The 17,578-nt window shown below is 41.1% G+C and overlaps 1 protein-coding gene across 2 annotated transcripts in view; it reads left to right on the top strand.

Annotated features, from left to right (window-relative positions):
• LOC307224011 (uncharacterized protein) overlaps positions 1-17,578 on the top strand; it is a 396,785-nt gene that overhangs the window by 13,286 nt on the left and 365,921 nt on the right. For both annotated transcript variants that reach the window (XR_013842368.1, XM_079990452.1), the window contains exons 10-15: positions 6,089-6,153; positions 7,247-7,353; positions 9,090-9,201; positions 10,814-10,913; positions 13,599-13,638; positions 14,192-14,243. Coding sequence is in view for 1 of the 2 variants with exons in the window: in XM_079990452.1 (XP_079846578.1) it covers positions 6,089-6,153; positions 7,247-7,353; positions 9,090-9,201; positions 10,814-10,913; positions 13,599-13,638; positions 14,192-14,243 (476 nt within the window). In the remaining variant the exon portion in view is untranslated. The remainder of the gene's footprint in view (positions 1-6,088; positions 6,154-7,246; positions 7,354-9,089; positions 9,202-10,813; positions 10,914-13,598; positions 13,639-14,191; positions 14,244-17,578) is intronic.

The following is a 17,578-nucleotide window of genomic DNA, read 5'->3' on the forward strand; positions in this document are numbered from 1 at the left end:
TTTGTTTAAGCACTTTCTTCCATGTCCATATTATTTCTTTCCTTCCAGTGTGCTGCCTTTAAAGAATAAATCAAAATTGGCTGGCTTTGGTAGGTTTTACTCAAACTTAGTTCCTTCAAAATAAATGAGACCTCCTTCCTACTTAGAAAAATGGTACTGTTGCAACCCCTGTGCCCATTTTCCACTTCCCCCTCCAGCCACTATTGGTCTGCTTCTTATCACTATGCTGTTATTTCTTCATAACACAGCAACTATAAGGAAATATATGAACTGCCTTACAGCTGTAGCAAGTTAGAAGCCCTGTAGGCTGTATTTTTAGTGCAAGGATATTTGTTTTTCAAGGTTGACAAAATGTTTTGTGTGTATGTGTTGTGAAAGTGCACATTTGTTGCTCATTGCTGTATATTTGTATTACATTTCCTCCCAGGAGCTCAAGGCTGTGTATGTTGTCTTCCCATATCTCCTTTTATCTGTACAACAGCCCTGTGGGGTAGGCTAGGCTGAAAGTTGGCAGTTCAGACACCAAAGCTACAAAACTTCACATACCTGGCATATTTTTCGCTTGTTGTTTATTAGGGTTGGCAAACCTTTTGGGTAGTGGTGGTGGTATTTTGCTATAAATATCAGGACTTTTTGTGTCTTTCTTTTCCACTCAAGATACTTTATTGTTGTTGTTGTTGTTGTTGTTGTTGTTGTTGTTGTTTTTATAGGCCCACCCTATTCCTGTAACAGTAATTCATTTAAAAACAAATTTAAATAATGAATGTTATATTGTTGTAACCTACCCTGTGACCTTACGGTGTAGAGTAGGTTAGAAATTGAATAAATAATAATAGCAACAGCCTTGTGAGATAGGCTAGACTAAGTTAATATATGTATCCAAGCAGCATTTCTTGCCCACAGATTGCTAGCGAAAGATTGGAGAGATGTGGTGCTGCAACTCACATACAGGAAATCCTGTTGGCATCCTTGGTTAAGAAGTCAAGGATTTGTGACTGTGGAGAATAGGAAAATAGATCATTAATTTTGTATCCTCAGTCATCTTTGCTCTTTGTTTTAGACTACAGTAAGATCCATGCAGGGGACGCAGGTGGCACTGTGGGTTAAAGCCTCAGCGCCTAGGACTTGCCGATCGAAAGGTCGGCAGTTCGAATCCCTGCGGCGGGGTGCGCTCCCGCTGCTCGGTCCCAGCGCCTGCCAACCTAGCAGTTCGAAAGCACCTCCGGGTGCAAGTAGATAAATAGGGACCGCTTACCAGCGGGAAGGTAAACGGTGTTTCCGTGTGCGGCTCTGGCTCGCCAGAGCAGCGATGTCACGCTGGCCACGTGACCCGGAAGTGTCTCCGGACAGCGCTGGCCCCTGGCCTCTTAAGTGAGATGGGCGCACAACCCCAGAGTCTGTCAAGACTGGCCCGTACGGGCAGGGGTACCTTTACCTTTACCTTTTAAGATCCATGCGGGTGGCGCTGTGGTCTAAACCACTGAGCCTCTTGGGCTTGCCAATCAGAAAGGCGGCAGTTTGAAACCCTGCAACAGGGTGAGCTCCCGTTGCTCTGTCCCTGCTCCTGCCAACCTAGCAGTTCGAAAGCACGTCAAAGTGCAAGTAGATAAATAGGTACCGCTCCAGCGGGAAGGTAAATGGTGTTTCTGTGGCTGCTCTGGTTTCGCCAGAAATGGCTTAGTCATGCTGGCCACATGACCCGGAAAAACTGTCTGTGGACAAACATCGACTCCCTCGGCCAGTAAAGCGAGATGAGCGCCGCAACCCCAGAGTTGTTTGCGACTGGACTTTACTGTTAGGGGTCCTTTACCTTTACCTTTAAGATCCATGAACTCAATAGGGCTTACTGCCAAACAAGTAAAAATGTATAGCGTCATGCTGTTAGGACTAAGGAATTTTTAATGAAATTATACAATGAAAATACAAATGCAATATTAATCCAGAAAGATTGTGCACACACATATATATTTGATAAACAAAAAAACCCTAAAACAGATACACAAACAAACATTGGAATCAAAAATGCAATAGCTCTAAGCTTAAAGGAACCCTTTTTAATAATAATTAAATATACACCTAACCTTCAAATGAACTTTTAGTTTGTAAATGGCCCAACATGACACATTTGAACTCCAAATGAACTTTCACATGAACTTTCAGTTATTCTAGTAGAAATATAACAGATGGGAAGTAGGCAGATTTCTCAAATATCTTTAGATATAATTGTTTTGACACGTACACCAGAAAAAGGACTCCAGGCCTATCTACTTTAATTGTTTACTTTACTAAATATTTTGTATGGCAGGATTAGATAAACTAGTTGGTTGAACTAGAGATGCTCTTTTTATTATTTCAGTGGGGAATATGAAGGGTTTTAAAAAACATAATTGGTGTAAGAGCTCTGCTAATTTTGTGATTTTAAGATGTATTTTTCTTATTATAAAAGTTCTAACAGAACTCATGAGCTATAATGAATCAAGCTGCAGGAAGTTATGTTTGTTTAGATTTAAAAACATTGAGGAGTAAAGCCATTTCAAAAGTAATGATAAATTGCATTGTCCTGGTACCATTTGGCTTATGATGTTCTTTTAGTGATGGGTTATTTATGAAGAAAAATATTTTATATTATTGCATAGATCTGTTCCTTCATGTACTAATCACATGCTCAGTGGATAAGTGTGTGTGTGGTTTGATAACGCCAAGGTTACAGGTTCAATCTCCGTACGGGACAGCTGCATATTCCTATATTGCAGGGGGTTGGACTGGGCAACCTTTGGGGTCCCTTCCAACTCGACAATTCTATGATTCTATGAATTAGTTTGAAGTCCTGCACCACTGAAATCAACAGAGTAGTCTGCCATTTAGCTCTGCTGAAATGGAGGAGAAAACCATGACCTCCTCTGTGTACAAGTCAAGCCTATCGACTTTGGTGATTCTCCAGCTGAAGCCTCTTTTAAGAAAAGACGGACTTGGCCTCAGTTAAGACAAAATGGTCTTGGCTCTAGTTATTTCAGAGCTAAAGTATTCCAGTGCTTTCTGTGTGGAGCTGCCTTCACAAACAGCTTGGAAACTTCAGAACTTAAGTCTGATAACTGGGACTCATTATTCCAGTTACTTTGGCTACCTGTGTGTTTCCAGGTTCAATTTAGCATGCTCATCTTTCATTTCCTAAATTGCTCAAGGCCTAGTTGCTTCGGGGGACTGTCTACTCCCATATCATCCTGCCCAGAGTTTAAAATCGTCCTGTGTGCCATCATCAATCGTTAATATACTTGCAAGCATCAAGGGCTGACATGTCTGACATCGAAACCCAGAGTCAGTTAGATACATGACTAGGTGGGCCAACCATTCAGTCAGATAAGATTTCTTTGCTGAGCTGTTTTCAAAGACGTTGTTTATACTCATTATTACTAAGGAGTGCATCATACATTCTAGACTGCTGTTGAACATAACACTAAGCCGTGGTTTGTTTTCAGCACAGGGTGTTCCACAAACTGTAAATCATTTCACAGACAGGCAAACAAACTATGGCTTGTTTCTCCAGAGCTTGTTTTGTTTTAGCTGTGGAATAATTTACAGAGTTATTGCCGTAACTATCATCTCTCTTTATCAGTTTAGACCTCCCTGGTTAGTACCTGGGATAGCTCAGTTAGCAGAGCATGAAAATCTTCATCTTGGGGTTGTGGGTTTGAGCCCCAAGTTGGGCAAAAAGATTCCTGATTTGCAGGGGTTTGGATTAGATGATCATTGGCATCAGTTCAAATTCTACAATTATGTGATTTTGTGAAGGGGAACTGGGGCAAATAAAATGGAAGGATCATGTACTAGAACACCAGTGGTAATTCTTTTGAATCAGATTTTAGTGAAGCAATATCTACACTGTGGCATACATTTGTTCTTATCTTTTATTTAGGTTTTATATAATTTTATTCAGATTTGTTTAGAATTTCTTAATTTTGATCTGTGTTAAAAGAGAGGTTTTTTTTTTAAAGGGGGGGGGGAACTGCTGTGATTTGTCCTGGAGGTTCAGAACTTTTCATTTTATATTGTATATAGCTTTATTTAGGTCTGCATCTATTTATTTATGTTAATGCATGTGACTTTTATACAAATATGGAATTACGTTTGCTAAACGCTTGCATTGTGATGGTCTGATGGCTAGATATAAATAAACCAATCTGATATACTGTGATGGCGACAATAGGGTTGAAATCAGTGGTGGGGAACCTGTTGTACCATTCCAGATGTTGCTGGACTCCCCGGTCACATCATCCCTGACCCCATTGGCCCTGCTGGCTGTGACTGTTAGGAGCTGGAGTCTATAACAACATCTGGAAGAGCACAGGTTTCCCACCGCTGGTTAAAATTCCTCCTCAGCACCTGGAAACAGTTGTCCAGAAGAATTGTCCTGAGTACACAATGTCAGCATGATCCTGGCTGATCCTGTTTGCAGGCTGAGCCATCTTTGGGTAGCTGTGATAATATACAGTGGTGCCTCGCAAGACGAAATTAATCCGTTCCGCGATTCTCTTCGTCTAGCGGTTTTTTCGTCTTGCGAAGCAAGCCCATTGACGGCTTAGCGGATTAGCGCTATTAGCGGTCTAGCGGCTTTTAGCGATCAGCTGAGAGGCGGCTTATCAGCGGAACAGCTGATAAGCGGCTTAGCGGCTTAGGAAAGGGGGGGGGAGCGGAAAAAACCCGCAGGAACTCGCAAGATTTTTTCGTCTTGCGATGCAACCCCATAGAGAAATTCGTTTAGCGAAGCGCCTCCAAAACGGAAAACCCTTTCGTCTAGCGGGTTTTCCGTCTTGCGAGGCGTTCGTCTTGCGGGGCACCACTGTAACGATTAACCATTTTGTAGGCAAAAAATGCCTGTCTTTTACTAGATAGTGAGTTAGTTTAAATTAAATGGCTGTAGCTGGCTTGCCTGCTCCTGCCTCCAAGCCCCTCAGAAAGGCTCTATTGAAGGTTGGAAGATGCTGCTGAATTGGGTAGACTGTTGTCCAGGGCAAGTGGGGATCCCTGTTGATTGGGCACGAACATAATATTCAAACTGAAGCTCTACTAGTGCAAGGTACCTACACTCTCACAGCCTAATTCATTCAGCAGGGTCTGCTGCCTTGAGGCTGTATTCAACAGTACAGCTCAGCTGACAGTAGGGTCTCTGCCTGCAGGATGGAGAGGGAAGCCATTTCCAGCAATTCCCTTTCCCCTTTGCTACCTTTCCCTCTCCAAAGTCTGCTTCAGAGCATTTGGGGGCAACCATCAGAGCAGCTGGACCATAAAGAAGGCTGATCGCTGAAGAATTGATGCTTTTGAATTATGGTGCTGGAGGAGACTCTTGAGAGTCCCATGGACTGCAAGAAGATCAAACCTATCCATTCTTAAGGAAATCAGCCCTGAGTGCTCACTGGAAGGACAGATCGTGAAGCTGAGGCTCCAATACTTTGGCCACCTGATGAGAAGAGAAGACTCCCCGGATGTTGGGAAAGATGGAGGGCACAAGGAGAAGGGGACGACAGAGGCGAGATAGTTGGACAGTGTTCTTGAAGATACAAACATGAGTTTGACCAAACTGCGGGAGGCAGTGGAAGACAGGAGTGCCTGGCGTGCTCTGGTCCATGGGATCACGAAGAGTCGGACACGACTAAATGACTAAACAACAATCAGAGCAGATTTAGAGGTGGCGCAGGGGACTGGAAAACATGAGAATTTATTTCCTGTTCTGTTGCCAGAAATCTTTCTGCCACCTGGGTGACACCACTGAATGCAGCCTGAACACAACCGCTGTCCCCACCCCACCCCAGCAACAGATGTTCAGAGGAATTCCACTTCTGAACTGCACAATTCCATTTATCTGTTGTGGTTTAAATCCACTGAAATACTTTTCTGCCACACACTGGTCTAATTTCATTTTGGAGCCATTGCTTTTACATGTATCCAGGGAAACATATTTTGACAGTTCTGATTTTGTCTTCATTTAATAGTGTTGTCAGTCCTACACACTTTGGAGTGCAGTAGCTCATAAATGCTTATTAATAATGGTTTGGTTATAAGTAATTCCAATCTTTTAAATATCCCTTTTCAGGCATTGAAGGTGGTGCAGTGAAAGTTCAGGGAGCAAAAGGATTGCCTCCATCAGCATTTTACAAGGTTCTAATTATTGTTTCAATAATGATAATGGTAGTATAAGCCTGAAGAAAATATAGTATTGCCATGGTGTGAAACATGTGTTTTCCTATGCCTAATGAAAAGAATATAGACACTTTGCAAACATCATTGAACTGAAGTGATGAGTCTTTCAAGAAATTCTTGGCAAGTCTGTTTTGCATAGCATTTATTTATTTTCACTTTATGTATTTAGTTTTAGAAGGTTTTGCAGTCCTTTCTGTGGTAAACAGTCTGAAATTAAACCATCCAAACTGTTTGAACAGGCTGTGCAGAAAAAGGAGTCTGAAAGACCATACAAACTGAAAATTTGTTTTAAAACTTTTGGATAATGCAGATGCAAATTTGTGTAGTGTTCTGTGCATTGAATCTGGGGATTTGAAGAGGGTGATTTGTCTGCTGGCATCTCACATAACCATTTTTAGGCTGAGGTTTGAATTTACTTTATCTTGCATTGGTTCAGTGGGGCTTTTTGTACTATACCACTGTCTCTTTCTGTATCTAACAGAAATTTGCACATTTAAATGTATACATATTAAAACATTTTTTAACACAGATATACTATTTAGCAGGTATAAAGATTATATTCCAACTTCTGACAGCATTTGAAAATCACAACCATCCTATCTTATCTTAATTTAGTTCTAAAATGAGACAGAACTTTAATCTATCCCTCTCTAATTATCTGAATATGATTAAATAAGAGTAAAGGATTCTTTTAAATAGATGGTTAAACATTAGTCTGCATAGCTAATGAAACTGAAGAGTGGTCACAGACGAACAAAGCCACAGGCACTGTCAAAGGGTTTATTTGAATAACAATTGCCCTGAGTGTTTTGAGCGCAGATCTTAATTGCAAATATAATCAATCCAATCCAGTTTTCTAATGCCACTTGCTTCAGCTATCAGCTATGAGCGCTCTTCATTCAGTAAACCCTTTGCATAAAATATACAGCTTTGTTCTTTTGTGATACTCCTTATTGCTGCAAGGATAGCTCTTCCATTTTAAACAAAATATGAGAATGAATAATGAGAATGAACCATTAATAATTTATTCACATCTTTTCTGTTTTTCCAGGTAAATGCTACGTACCTTGATGGATTCAGAGCTACAGCTTGCTGCCCAGTAGGAGGACCAAAGGCAATAGAAAAAGCAAGAAGAACTGCTGAAAGTATTTTGAAAAGGTTGGAATTTACTGTAGAACAGCTCCCCTAATTGTATAATCATCTCACGGTGCCCCATTGGTAAAAAGTAGCCATGTCATTTGGTCCACAACTTAAAATGTCACTATCTTAAATTAAGAGCAATGTAATATACACTTAATATTTCCAATAGCATATTATCAGGCGTTCATTATGTATAAGAACCTAAGAAGAAGCTGCTGGATTAGGCCAATGGCCTATCCAGTCCAGCATCCTGTTCTAACAATGCCCACCCAGATGCCTGCAGGAAACCTTCAGGAAGGACCGAAGCATAAGATGGATCTCCCCTCCTGCAGTTTCAAGCAGCTGACATTTAGAAGCATTACTGCCTGTGACCATATTTGCAAATTAAGCCTGGAGTTGCCTATTTCAATATATGAATCCTGTCAAATGAGAAAGTGTGTTTCCAGAAGAGGGATGCAGGTGGTGCTGTGGTCTAAACCACTGAGCTTCTTAGCCTTGCCAATCAGAAAGTTGGTAGTTCGAATCCCCGTGACAGGGTGGTTGCTTGGTTCCTGCTCCTGCCAACCTAGCAGTTCGAAAGCACAACTGTGCAAGTAGATAAACAGGTACCGCTCTGGCAGGAAGGTAAATGGCATTTCCCTTGAAAAAAAAGATTGGCTGGGGCAAGAGATGATTTGATTTCCACACTCATTCTTATCCCCCACCCTTTTTTAAAACAACAACAACGGTTAAGAGTATACCAGGAATGAGTAGAATAGCTTGGGGGGAAATTCAAATACATTCTTTGAAAAATGTTTCAGACTTACTTCATTTATGAGGATTTAGGATTTTCTTGATTCTTTTACATTTTCTTATTATGAGAGCTATGATAATAAGAGGGCGGAAGTTTTTTTTGGGGGGGGGTGAGAGGCTCCCATCTTTCACCAGTTTCTGAGCTTATAGCTATGCTAACACTTGCCCAATAGGAAGCTTTGCTCTCTGACCCAAACTCCATGTGAAGGTGGTAGACTTGCATCTTTAAACACTGTTGTGACCTGCTGGTATAAAGTGGGGACAAGGATACAATTTAAAGGGCACATGAATAGGGTGGGTGGGTGAGCCAAAACATACCAAGAGCTTTTCTCCCAGCTAGCTGGTGCCAGAGCTCAGTTGAAGAGAAAAGCACCGGCTCCTGCCAACCTAGCAGTTCGAAAGCACGTCAAAGTGCAAGTAGATAAATAGGTACCGCTCCAGTGGGAAGGTAAACGGCGTTTCCGTGCGCTGCTCTGGTTCGCCAGAAACGGCTTAGTCATGCTGGCCACATGACCCAGAAGCTGTACGCCGGCTCCCTCGGCCAATAAAGCGAGATGAGCGCCGCAACCCCAGAGTCGGCCACGACTGGACCTAATGGTCAGGGGTCCCTGTACCCTTTACCTTTAAGCCAGAGGTAAGCCACAAGTGGGCAGAAGTGGAAAAATATATGTATATGTCACCTGCGTATAACACACTCACATCTGCATCCACTTCACACACAAAGGCAGAAAACCCATTAGAAGACTTTGTCTGCTGTTGCCCCATGTAGAGTTTGAATCTCAGAATGGGGACCATAAGTAAATCCCTGCTAGATCATGCCAAAGGTATACCTAGTAAATCACACTGGCCAACCACATGTCTGGGGGGAGCCTGCAAACGGGACTTGAGTTCTACAAACAAACCTTGGGTGTTGCAAAAGTTTCTTTAGCAGCAGCCTAGTGAATATATTTGACCTGTTTCAGGACACGCCTGATGTTTGATCAGCTGGGATATGAGGACTACAGCAAAATTAACCTACAGATTTTAGGTTCTGAGGAAACGTACGGACCTCACGCCAAAAGGAGTACAGACGATGTAAGTAAGAAGGTGGACTCACAAGCACTTTTCTTGATTAGCCAAGAGAAGTATTCATTTCCCTTTGCAATTCCATTTACTCTTCATTTTCACCGTCTTATCGTTTACTTAGCCCTGAAGGAAAGGAGAATGAAATGGAGCGTATGACATTATTTGCAGAGGATATTTTTGTTTTTGTGTTCTGGTTTCGGTGCCTAGGTGGGAAGATGAATAGAAACAGAGAACACCAGATTGAGAAGAAGATCGTTCCTCTCATGCATTTTACCAGTCTTATCACTTTCTTCCTGTTTATATTCTTCCACCGACTGGGAAGGAATGGAGGCTAAGAATTAAAATACATATTACATTTATTGCTTAGTGAGCAGCTATGTCTCTTCTTTTCTTTAAATTAATTGCAGCTGTGGAATTGGAGGGGGCATTATTGTAAGGGGGACATTGCCAATGCTTCCCCCCAAATATTGCTTCACTGTGCAGTTGTGATTTTTTTTTGTAAAAGTTACCATTTGTGTTAAGGAGAAGTTCCTAGTTGCCATGAATATATATATATATATAATATTAATTTGAAAATAACTGAGGTAGTTTTCATAAGTACCATTATTCAGCTATTGCTCAAAATGGCATTATTTAGAATGATCAGGCTGAAAATGAGAAGGAGCTGGGTTTTCTCTTTATAAAACTGAGGCTCTGTTACAGGACAAGGCAGGTCATTAATGGCCCTTTACAGTGATTTAGGAAGCATTCTGAAGCCAGGCCTTGGATTTATTTGGTGGTATTATTACTGATAATTTACGGTTGCTATTTATATTTTATATATTTTGTTTGTATACCCCCTCTTGTTGTGGTAGGAGCGGGATAAAAATGTTTAAAATAACTTCTCTCAGTAGGATCCTCTTCCAAGTATGAAGCTTCATGCAACCTTTAAACTGTCAATACTTGTCCCTGTAGTCCAGGCTGTTTTCAGTATCTAAATCTGTACACATGGCTGGAATTATTCCAATTTATTTAATATTTAATTTAAAAAGTCATGTATGAAATATCTCTTTTTTTAGAAATACAACATTCTGTTTCTGCAAGAAAATATATCTCTTGATATTGTGCTTTCTGTTGCAAAATATAATGTTCTCACGATCAAATTTGCTTCTGTACAGAACATATCATCCAGACTCTGAACTGTGCCATTTGAAAGTTAGCATACTGACCCTGTTACTGACAACAGCAGCAGTTTTTTATTAGGGAAGTTTATACTATGGAAATATTCTAAACTTTGGACTATTCTTAGAAGGCTTGCTTGCAAGTTAAAGTGTGTCAGTCACATTTTTAATGCTCAGCATTCTACAATTATTTGCTATATATGCTATATATGTTTTGTCTGCTGAAAACTAAAACTATTGTCTTAATTTCACGTGCACGTTTGGTAATTTTAATAAATTATGGAAATAAACAGATACTTCAAAGTTAAATTTCAAACCATTTGCAGTAGGAGTTGTGTCTTTTGATTTACGCTTCCGCTTCTAAATTCTGTGGAGTTTTTTTTTTTTTTTACCATAGAATTGTTAGTCTTTCAATGTGGTTTATAATTGTTACCTTTCTCTTTTCTAATATCTGAAAACAGGGTCCACGGGAAGTTGTTATTTGGCTTGCCGTACTTCATAAGCAGAAAAAGGCAGTGGAAATCTTTTCCAGAGAGATTGCTCCAGCTGGAACAGGAATGGGTAAATTTTGAATCTTTTCTCTCTCAGTCTCTGGTTGTTTTTCTGCTGTTGTGGTTTATAACCAAACTTGGTTATTAAACTGTATAAAATTGGTTGTCATTTGACCAAAACTGAGCACTTCTTTGGTTTTTAGTTAGTCTAGAACAGGAGTGGGGAACCATTTTGACTTCCCCAGACAGCCTTTAAGGCCAAATTTGGTTGGTGGGCAGGGTTGCCCACATCAGTCATGTGATGCCACAATGACATCATGTGCAAGGTACTCTGAATTGCTGAGCAAGGTCCTTCCTCAATACAGACCAGCTTTTAAGGTATTCATTTGCACTAAATTCCCTTTGTAGTTAAGTAATTGCGTTGCTTGGGATGTTAGGAGTACATTAACCATGTGGTCCGTGTGAATAAGCTGTTCATTTATTGCTTCTGCAGTGGCCTGGAGACAGAATAAATACACTGTTGATTTAAACCTCTGTTTACAGAAGCAGGGTCAGTGTATGGTCACAGTCTGTAACTGGCAGTAAATTTATGTTCTACCAAGCAGAGCAAAGTAAAGTAGCACTTATCTATATGATATTAAATATTGCTAAGATAAGATACATGTAACCATCTTGACACTTGTTATTGATCAGATTTGCTTTCAGGAAGAATTTTTTTTACCTTTAAAATGTATTTCCTTTTACAGCGTATTTGCAAAAACAACAACAACATTGTGTAGTAAAAGCCCATTCCTCAGAACATTTGTGAATGTCAATAAAAACAGTCTTTAATTAATAGTGAAAGTCAAAAGCTCTGTTGGATGGCACCCCAATTTCTGAGCGGTTCGAAAATTCAGGGGTTCTAGGTGCTTACCCAGGGTTTGTGTTTGCTTTTAAATATGAAGCACAGTAGAGACTGTGGTGTCTTTATGATATGTGGTTTATTTACACATATATACAACCTCTCCTCAGGAATCCTCGCCCACTAGCTTGCTTACTCAGCTCTTGGCAACCAGCACCTGCTGGCTGGCCCCAGAGCCACCATTCATTTGCCTGGGGAGCTTGTAGCCAGGGCCGCTGCAACAAACAGCTGCGCAGGCCTCTGGAGGTGGAGATGTGAGAGGGCATCAGAGGATGGAGAGAAGGAAGGATGGAGGCCGGTGCCACCCACGGCACACCTGACCACTATTCCAGGGTGTCATGGCATGCTGGTTGAAAACCACTAAGCTAGACCATTTGATAGCATGGCATTGCCCCTGTTTCTTATGGGCTTAAGTCTTAAGTTTCATAAGTCCCTGCCACACATGAAATTGCATTGACTGTTCAGAACTAAGACAATAAAACCTGTCATATGCTCTGAAAACATGCCATTACGATCAGTGCAATTTCCGAACACTTCTCAAGGGCAGACCCATATGGAGTGTACAGCTGTAATCTAATCTGGGTATGTCTAAGGCAGGGGTGGGGAAGTGGATCCAGATTCGAAACATGTATTAGAGTCACCCAAATTCCCATACTGGCCCCTCATTCTTATTGAGATAACTACAACAAAACTGATGTTCGGAGTTTTCAACAGCGTCAGCAAGGAACGTTCACATTTTTAATCTTCTGAAGCAGCTTCCCAACTACAAAACTAATGTGCTGACCCTTATTTCACATCTTAAGTGACCGGAGCTTGACACCACGATGACAGCTGCTTAATGCAGCTTGAGATTTTAAAGTGCCTGGGTATATGTAAATATTATGACTGATGACAAGTGTGTTGGAAGTTGCTTCTAGGTTTAACAGATTAACTTGGCCAGTCCTCATTTATGTTTGAATACATAATCCTGAAAGATACCTTATCTCTTTGGGTTGAGAGGAAATGGATATAGCAATTTTAATTGGCCTCTGTAAGCAAAGTTATTTGTATATGGTGTGCAATATTATAATGACTATAGGACACTTGATTTCAGATGCTTGTTGTTTTAGAGTTTGAAAAGTTCAAGTTCGTAATAAGTGCTGTGGCTGGACGATTTGTTGTTGTTTAGTCGTTTAGTCGTGTCCGAAAATAATATTCTTTCTAAAATCTTGAAACTGATTTAGTTTCAGGCTCTAGCTCATCCTAATACTTGTGGATATTACAATAGAAAAAAAGAAGGGCCTATAAAAGCTGAAAATGTATTCTGCTTTCTAACTTGCGTTGGTGTTACAGTTGAACTGCATTTTTTTAAAAAAGTATTTTGTGTTGTGTTAGATTAGACCCATATTAGTTCAGAACCCTGAGTAATGTTATTTAGACCCATCAGCTAAAGCTCTTGTAAAGGGGACAGCTGTATAGTTATTTGAAACAGGCATCCTAAATACTTTATCAGTGGAAAACTCACTCACTCAGATTCCTAGATTTAGTCGCAAACTCCCACCATCTTCTTAGCTTCTGTTGCACGTCTTCTAGTAGAAGGATAATCATTTTATTTCCTTCAGATTTCCCCGACCTCCTGCTGTTGAAACTCCATTTATCCTACTGTTCCTGCCCTTTAATTCTGCAGGGTCTAATTAGGAATTGGAGTGATTTTAAGTATCTCATGCTTAGGCAAAAGTCCTCATCATCCTAAAACTTTTATCTCATTGTCTGAGGGAGCTTTGGAGAAAAACCAAATCTCGATAAATAAAATGGTTCAACTGATTTTCTGTTAATCATCTTTAGAATCTTAACTTTAAAATATTTCATTTTTAGCACCTGGTCTCACTGGAATAGTTGGAGGACGTCCAAAAGTGTAAGTTTTTAAGAGGGGGTTATAAGAATATATACTTTTATTTTTAACCGTTAGGGAATTCGTGCATTTCTTAACTGTCAGTTACTTAACATATTGATTAGCTAACTTTATGTTTTATAGACAGCCAAATTATATACTCCCTTAGCTGAGAATCCTAAAATATTCTAGTCAGTCTCAGGAATGTGCTGACTGCTGTGTTTTGGAGGGCTTTGCCTACAGTGAAAATATTTATTGGTCATTATATTTCTAGAAAATTTCCAGTCGTAACAAAGTGGCTCAGAAGCAGATTATCAGCGATACTGCACTGCATGGTTTTAAATTATCCTGTGTTGCTGATAATTAAAAGACAGGTCTTGCACCTCAACTGCCATCAGCCCTAGCCATCATGACCAGTGGTCATGAAGGACCACCCTTGAATTAAATAGATGTACTGAATGTCTAAAGACCATAGTTGATGTTGAATGTATTCAGGAACCATTTAAAAACCTACTGAAAGGTGTTCTTTTGGCATCTGTACTTAATTTGCCTTTTTTGTGTGTGGCTTCTTTTCCAGATCGCCAGTTCTGAAACCATTTTTCTTTCTTTATCCAAAAAAGAATGTCAAGGTAGGAGCTGCTTTCTAAGTACCAGTCCCAAATACACTTTGTAGCTGCTGCAGAAAATCACAAAATTCATATTGGTTTTATATTTTGAAGGGTGTGTGTTCTTACTTGTACATTCTTCTTAGTCATTAGATTCATGGTGGCTGATTTAGCTTGTTTGTGTTGGGAAGAGACATCCTATAATATGCACCACTGTACAAGGCGATACTGTTCTTAATGTTGTCTGTGGAATGTTGAAAAGCTCCAAATGTCCCGTCCCCCCCACAAGCATAGGTATGGATGATTTTTTTAAAAGTGAATCTTTTTTAAAAAGAATCTTCCATTATGCTTTACCAGAAAGAAGAAGAAAACAATTCAGAGCTCTTTAGTGCTCTGCAAGCAGCATTTAGGCAGTCACACCTCTTGCAAAATCTGTTGACTTAAAAGTAGAGAAAGATAGAGGAATAGAAAACAGAGAGAACGGAAAGGAAGAGAGCACAGAAAAACAGCATGACATGAAACTTTGTGAGGGCCCATCTTTGACTTGAGGTGGTTTGTTTACATTGTGGTTGGACTCAGTGACAGAGGAACCCTCTCCGGCCCCCAGGGCAGGATGCCGAGGGGTGGGGAGAACCACCCAGTGACGCACACGTGGCGTCTGTACGGACTGTGCACGCGCGGCATCCTGTACGGAGTGTGCACGTGTGCTATCCTGTACGGAGTGCACATGCGTGGCAGCCCATACGGTCGTCGTGTGAGAGGCAGCCCTTATGGATGGCGCTCGAGAGTGGCAGCCTGTACAGTCGCCGTGCGAGCGGCGCCCATACTGACTGCGCAGGCCCTTGGCCACTCTACAGCTGTGGGGAGGCAGGGGCCATCTTGTCACACACACACCCTCCGCCCCCCACTTCATACTCAGCGAAGAGTAAAATCACCCCAATTTGCTTCATTATGGCTGCAGAACAGAGCAGCTGCACACCCCTAAATAAAATAACCCGTGCGAGGTCAGAGTAGCAAAGCTTGAACAATCCTCCCTATTTGTCTACAATGTAATGAGAAATCACATTGCCATATACTCTCATCCATGCAAGGAGTTGGGGCTAAATGTCTTCTGAGGACCTAAGACTGAGAAACACAAGGCTTCTTCTGACTCTGCAGCACTTTCGTCCCTCCCTCCTCTGTTTCCAAATAACTCCTTCTATGTTTCTCTAGCCTGGTTAGGGAAGAACAGTAATGTCCTTATTAATAAAGTGTAGCAGTTCCAGCAACTGTGGGAACCTCCAGCCCATTGGCCTAACCACTCAGCCCATGAGGCTGTTATTGGCCAAGCCATGCCACCTGTTCTGCACCTGATGTGGCTAAGTCCTATTCATAGAATCATAGAGTTGGAAGAGACCACAAGGGCCATCGAGTCCAACCCCCTGCCAAACAGGAAACACCATCAGAGCACTCCTGACATATGGTTGTCAAGCCTCTGCTTAAAGACCTCCAAAGAAGGAGACTCCACCACACTCCTTGGCAGCAAATTCCACTGTCGAACAGCTCTTACTGCCAGGAAGTTCTTCCTAATGTTTAGGTGGAATCTTCTTTCTTGTAGTTTGGAACCATTGCTCCGTGTCCGCTTCTCTGGAGCAGCAGGAAACAACCTTTCTCCCTCCTCTATGTGACATCCTTTTATATATTTGAACATGGCTATCATATCACCCCTTAACCTCCTCTTCTCCAGGCTAAACATGCCCAGCTCCCTTAGCCGTTCTTCATAAGGCATCGTTTCCAGGCCTTTGACCATTTTGGTTGCCCTCCTCTGGACACGTTCCAGTTTGTCAGTGTCCTTCTTGAACTGTGGTGCCCAGAACTGGACACAGTACTCCAGGTGAGGTCTGACCAGAGCAGAATACAGTGGCACTATTACTTCCCTTGATCTAGATGCTATACTCCTATTGATGCAGCCCAGAATTGCATTGGCTTTTTTAGCTGCCGCGTCACACTGTTGGCTCATGTCAAGTTTGTGGTCAACCAAGACTCCTAGATCCTTTTCACATGTACTGCTCTCAAGCCAGGTGTCACCCATCTTGTATTTGTGCCTCTCATTTTTTTTGCCCAAGTGCAATACTTTACATTTCTCCCTGTTAAAATTCATCTTGTTTGTTTTGCCCCAGTTCTCTAATCTGTCAAGGTCGTTTTGAAGTGTGATCCTGTCCTCTGGGGTGTTAGCCAACACTAACATTTTTCTGATCATTGGTGCTTCCATGCAAGTATTGACAATCAGCTGATTTGGGAGGCTAGCATAGCGCTGTGCAGAAACAAGTCACCTGAGGTCATTGTGACTGACAGGTGGGAGTCCCCACTCATGTGTCAAACTTGGCCCATGCAGGGTGGGAGAGACTGTGCCATTTCCTGTGCTTAAAGTTTGACCTGGATTTCAGTAGTTGCATAAATGCGTGCTGTTTTAAATATTGTTTTAAAGTCTGACCTAGAGTAAAACCTATTGCATAAGGTTTCCCCCCCCACCCCCATCTCCAAAGGCTTGCATTGATACAAAGATTCTATTATTTGGTTTGCAACAGAGCTTTGTTCTGTTCTTGTGAAGAATGAGGATCAGTGGAGCTTTTCCTTTAGCTTTTATGTAATTGTACTTCAAAACAGTGTTTGTGCAGTTTCGTATCTTTACAAGTTAGAAACCTTTTGATTTCAAAATATACAATTGTATGGGTAATATACAACTAATTTATACTTAGAGCAGGCGCAATAAAATTAATGGGTCTAAGTTAAGTCATGTCTGTTCATTTCAATTTGTGTACTGGGGGTATGGCTAACGTTGGGATAAAACCTTGCATTTTTTTTAAATTGAGGAGCAGCTGAAATTTTTTTCAGTAAGTCTTCCTCTGTCCTCCAAGTCCCCCCAAATTAAATATCTGTTAAAAGTAAGAATGGTGCCTATTGTCCTGAGTTCCACTTAGTCTTCAATTTCTGCTGACCATTGCTGGATGTACATGAGGAAGGCTTGCTTGCTTGCTTGCTTTCTTCTCATTCCACTTTGTTTTGAATCTTTTGCAAAACTTGTACTTGCACACACTGTATAAGTTTTTAAAAATCAAAAGCTGGAGAAAGGCCATTGACATGACTGGCTGGCTGCGTCTATAGGTTGCAGTAGACACTTCTGATTTGTGAGATATCTGTAAGCAGGAGCTATTATAGTCCAGTCAGCTGATGCCTTGGTGTGATAGGTTGTGTCAACACAGATTTCATTGAAAGCACAAGCTAGATGTTGCATGGGAGCACTAACACAAACAGTTTTACCCATTTTACATCTAACTTGTTGCCTACATGGCTTTTAGTCTTGTATATGTGGCAGCCTA

This window comes from Podarcis cretensis (genome assembly GCF_951804945.1).
Source record: "Podarcis cretensis genome assembly, chromosome: 9".
In the NCBI taxonomy this organism is placed as follows: domain Eukaryota; kingdom Metazoa; phylum Chordata; class Lepidosauria; order Squamata; family Lacertidae; genus Podarcis; species Podarcis cretensis.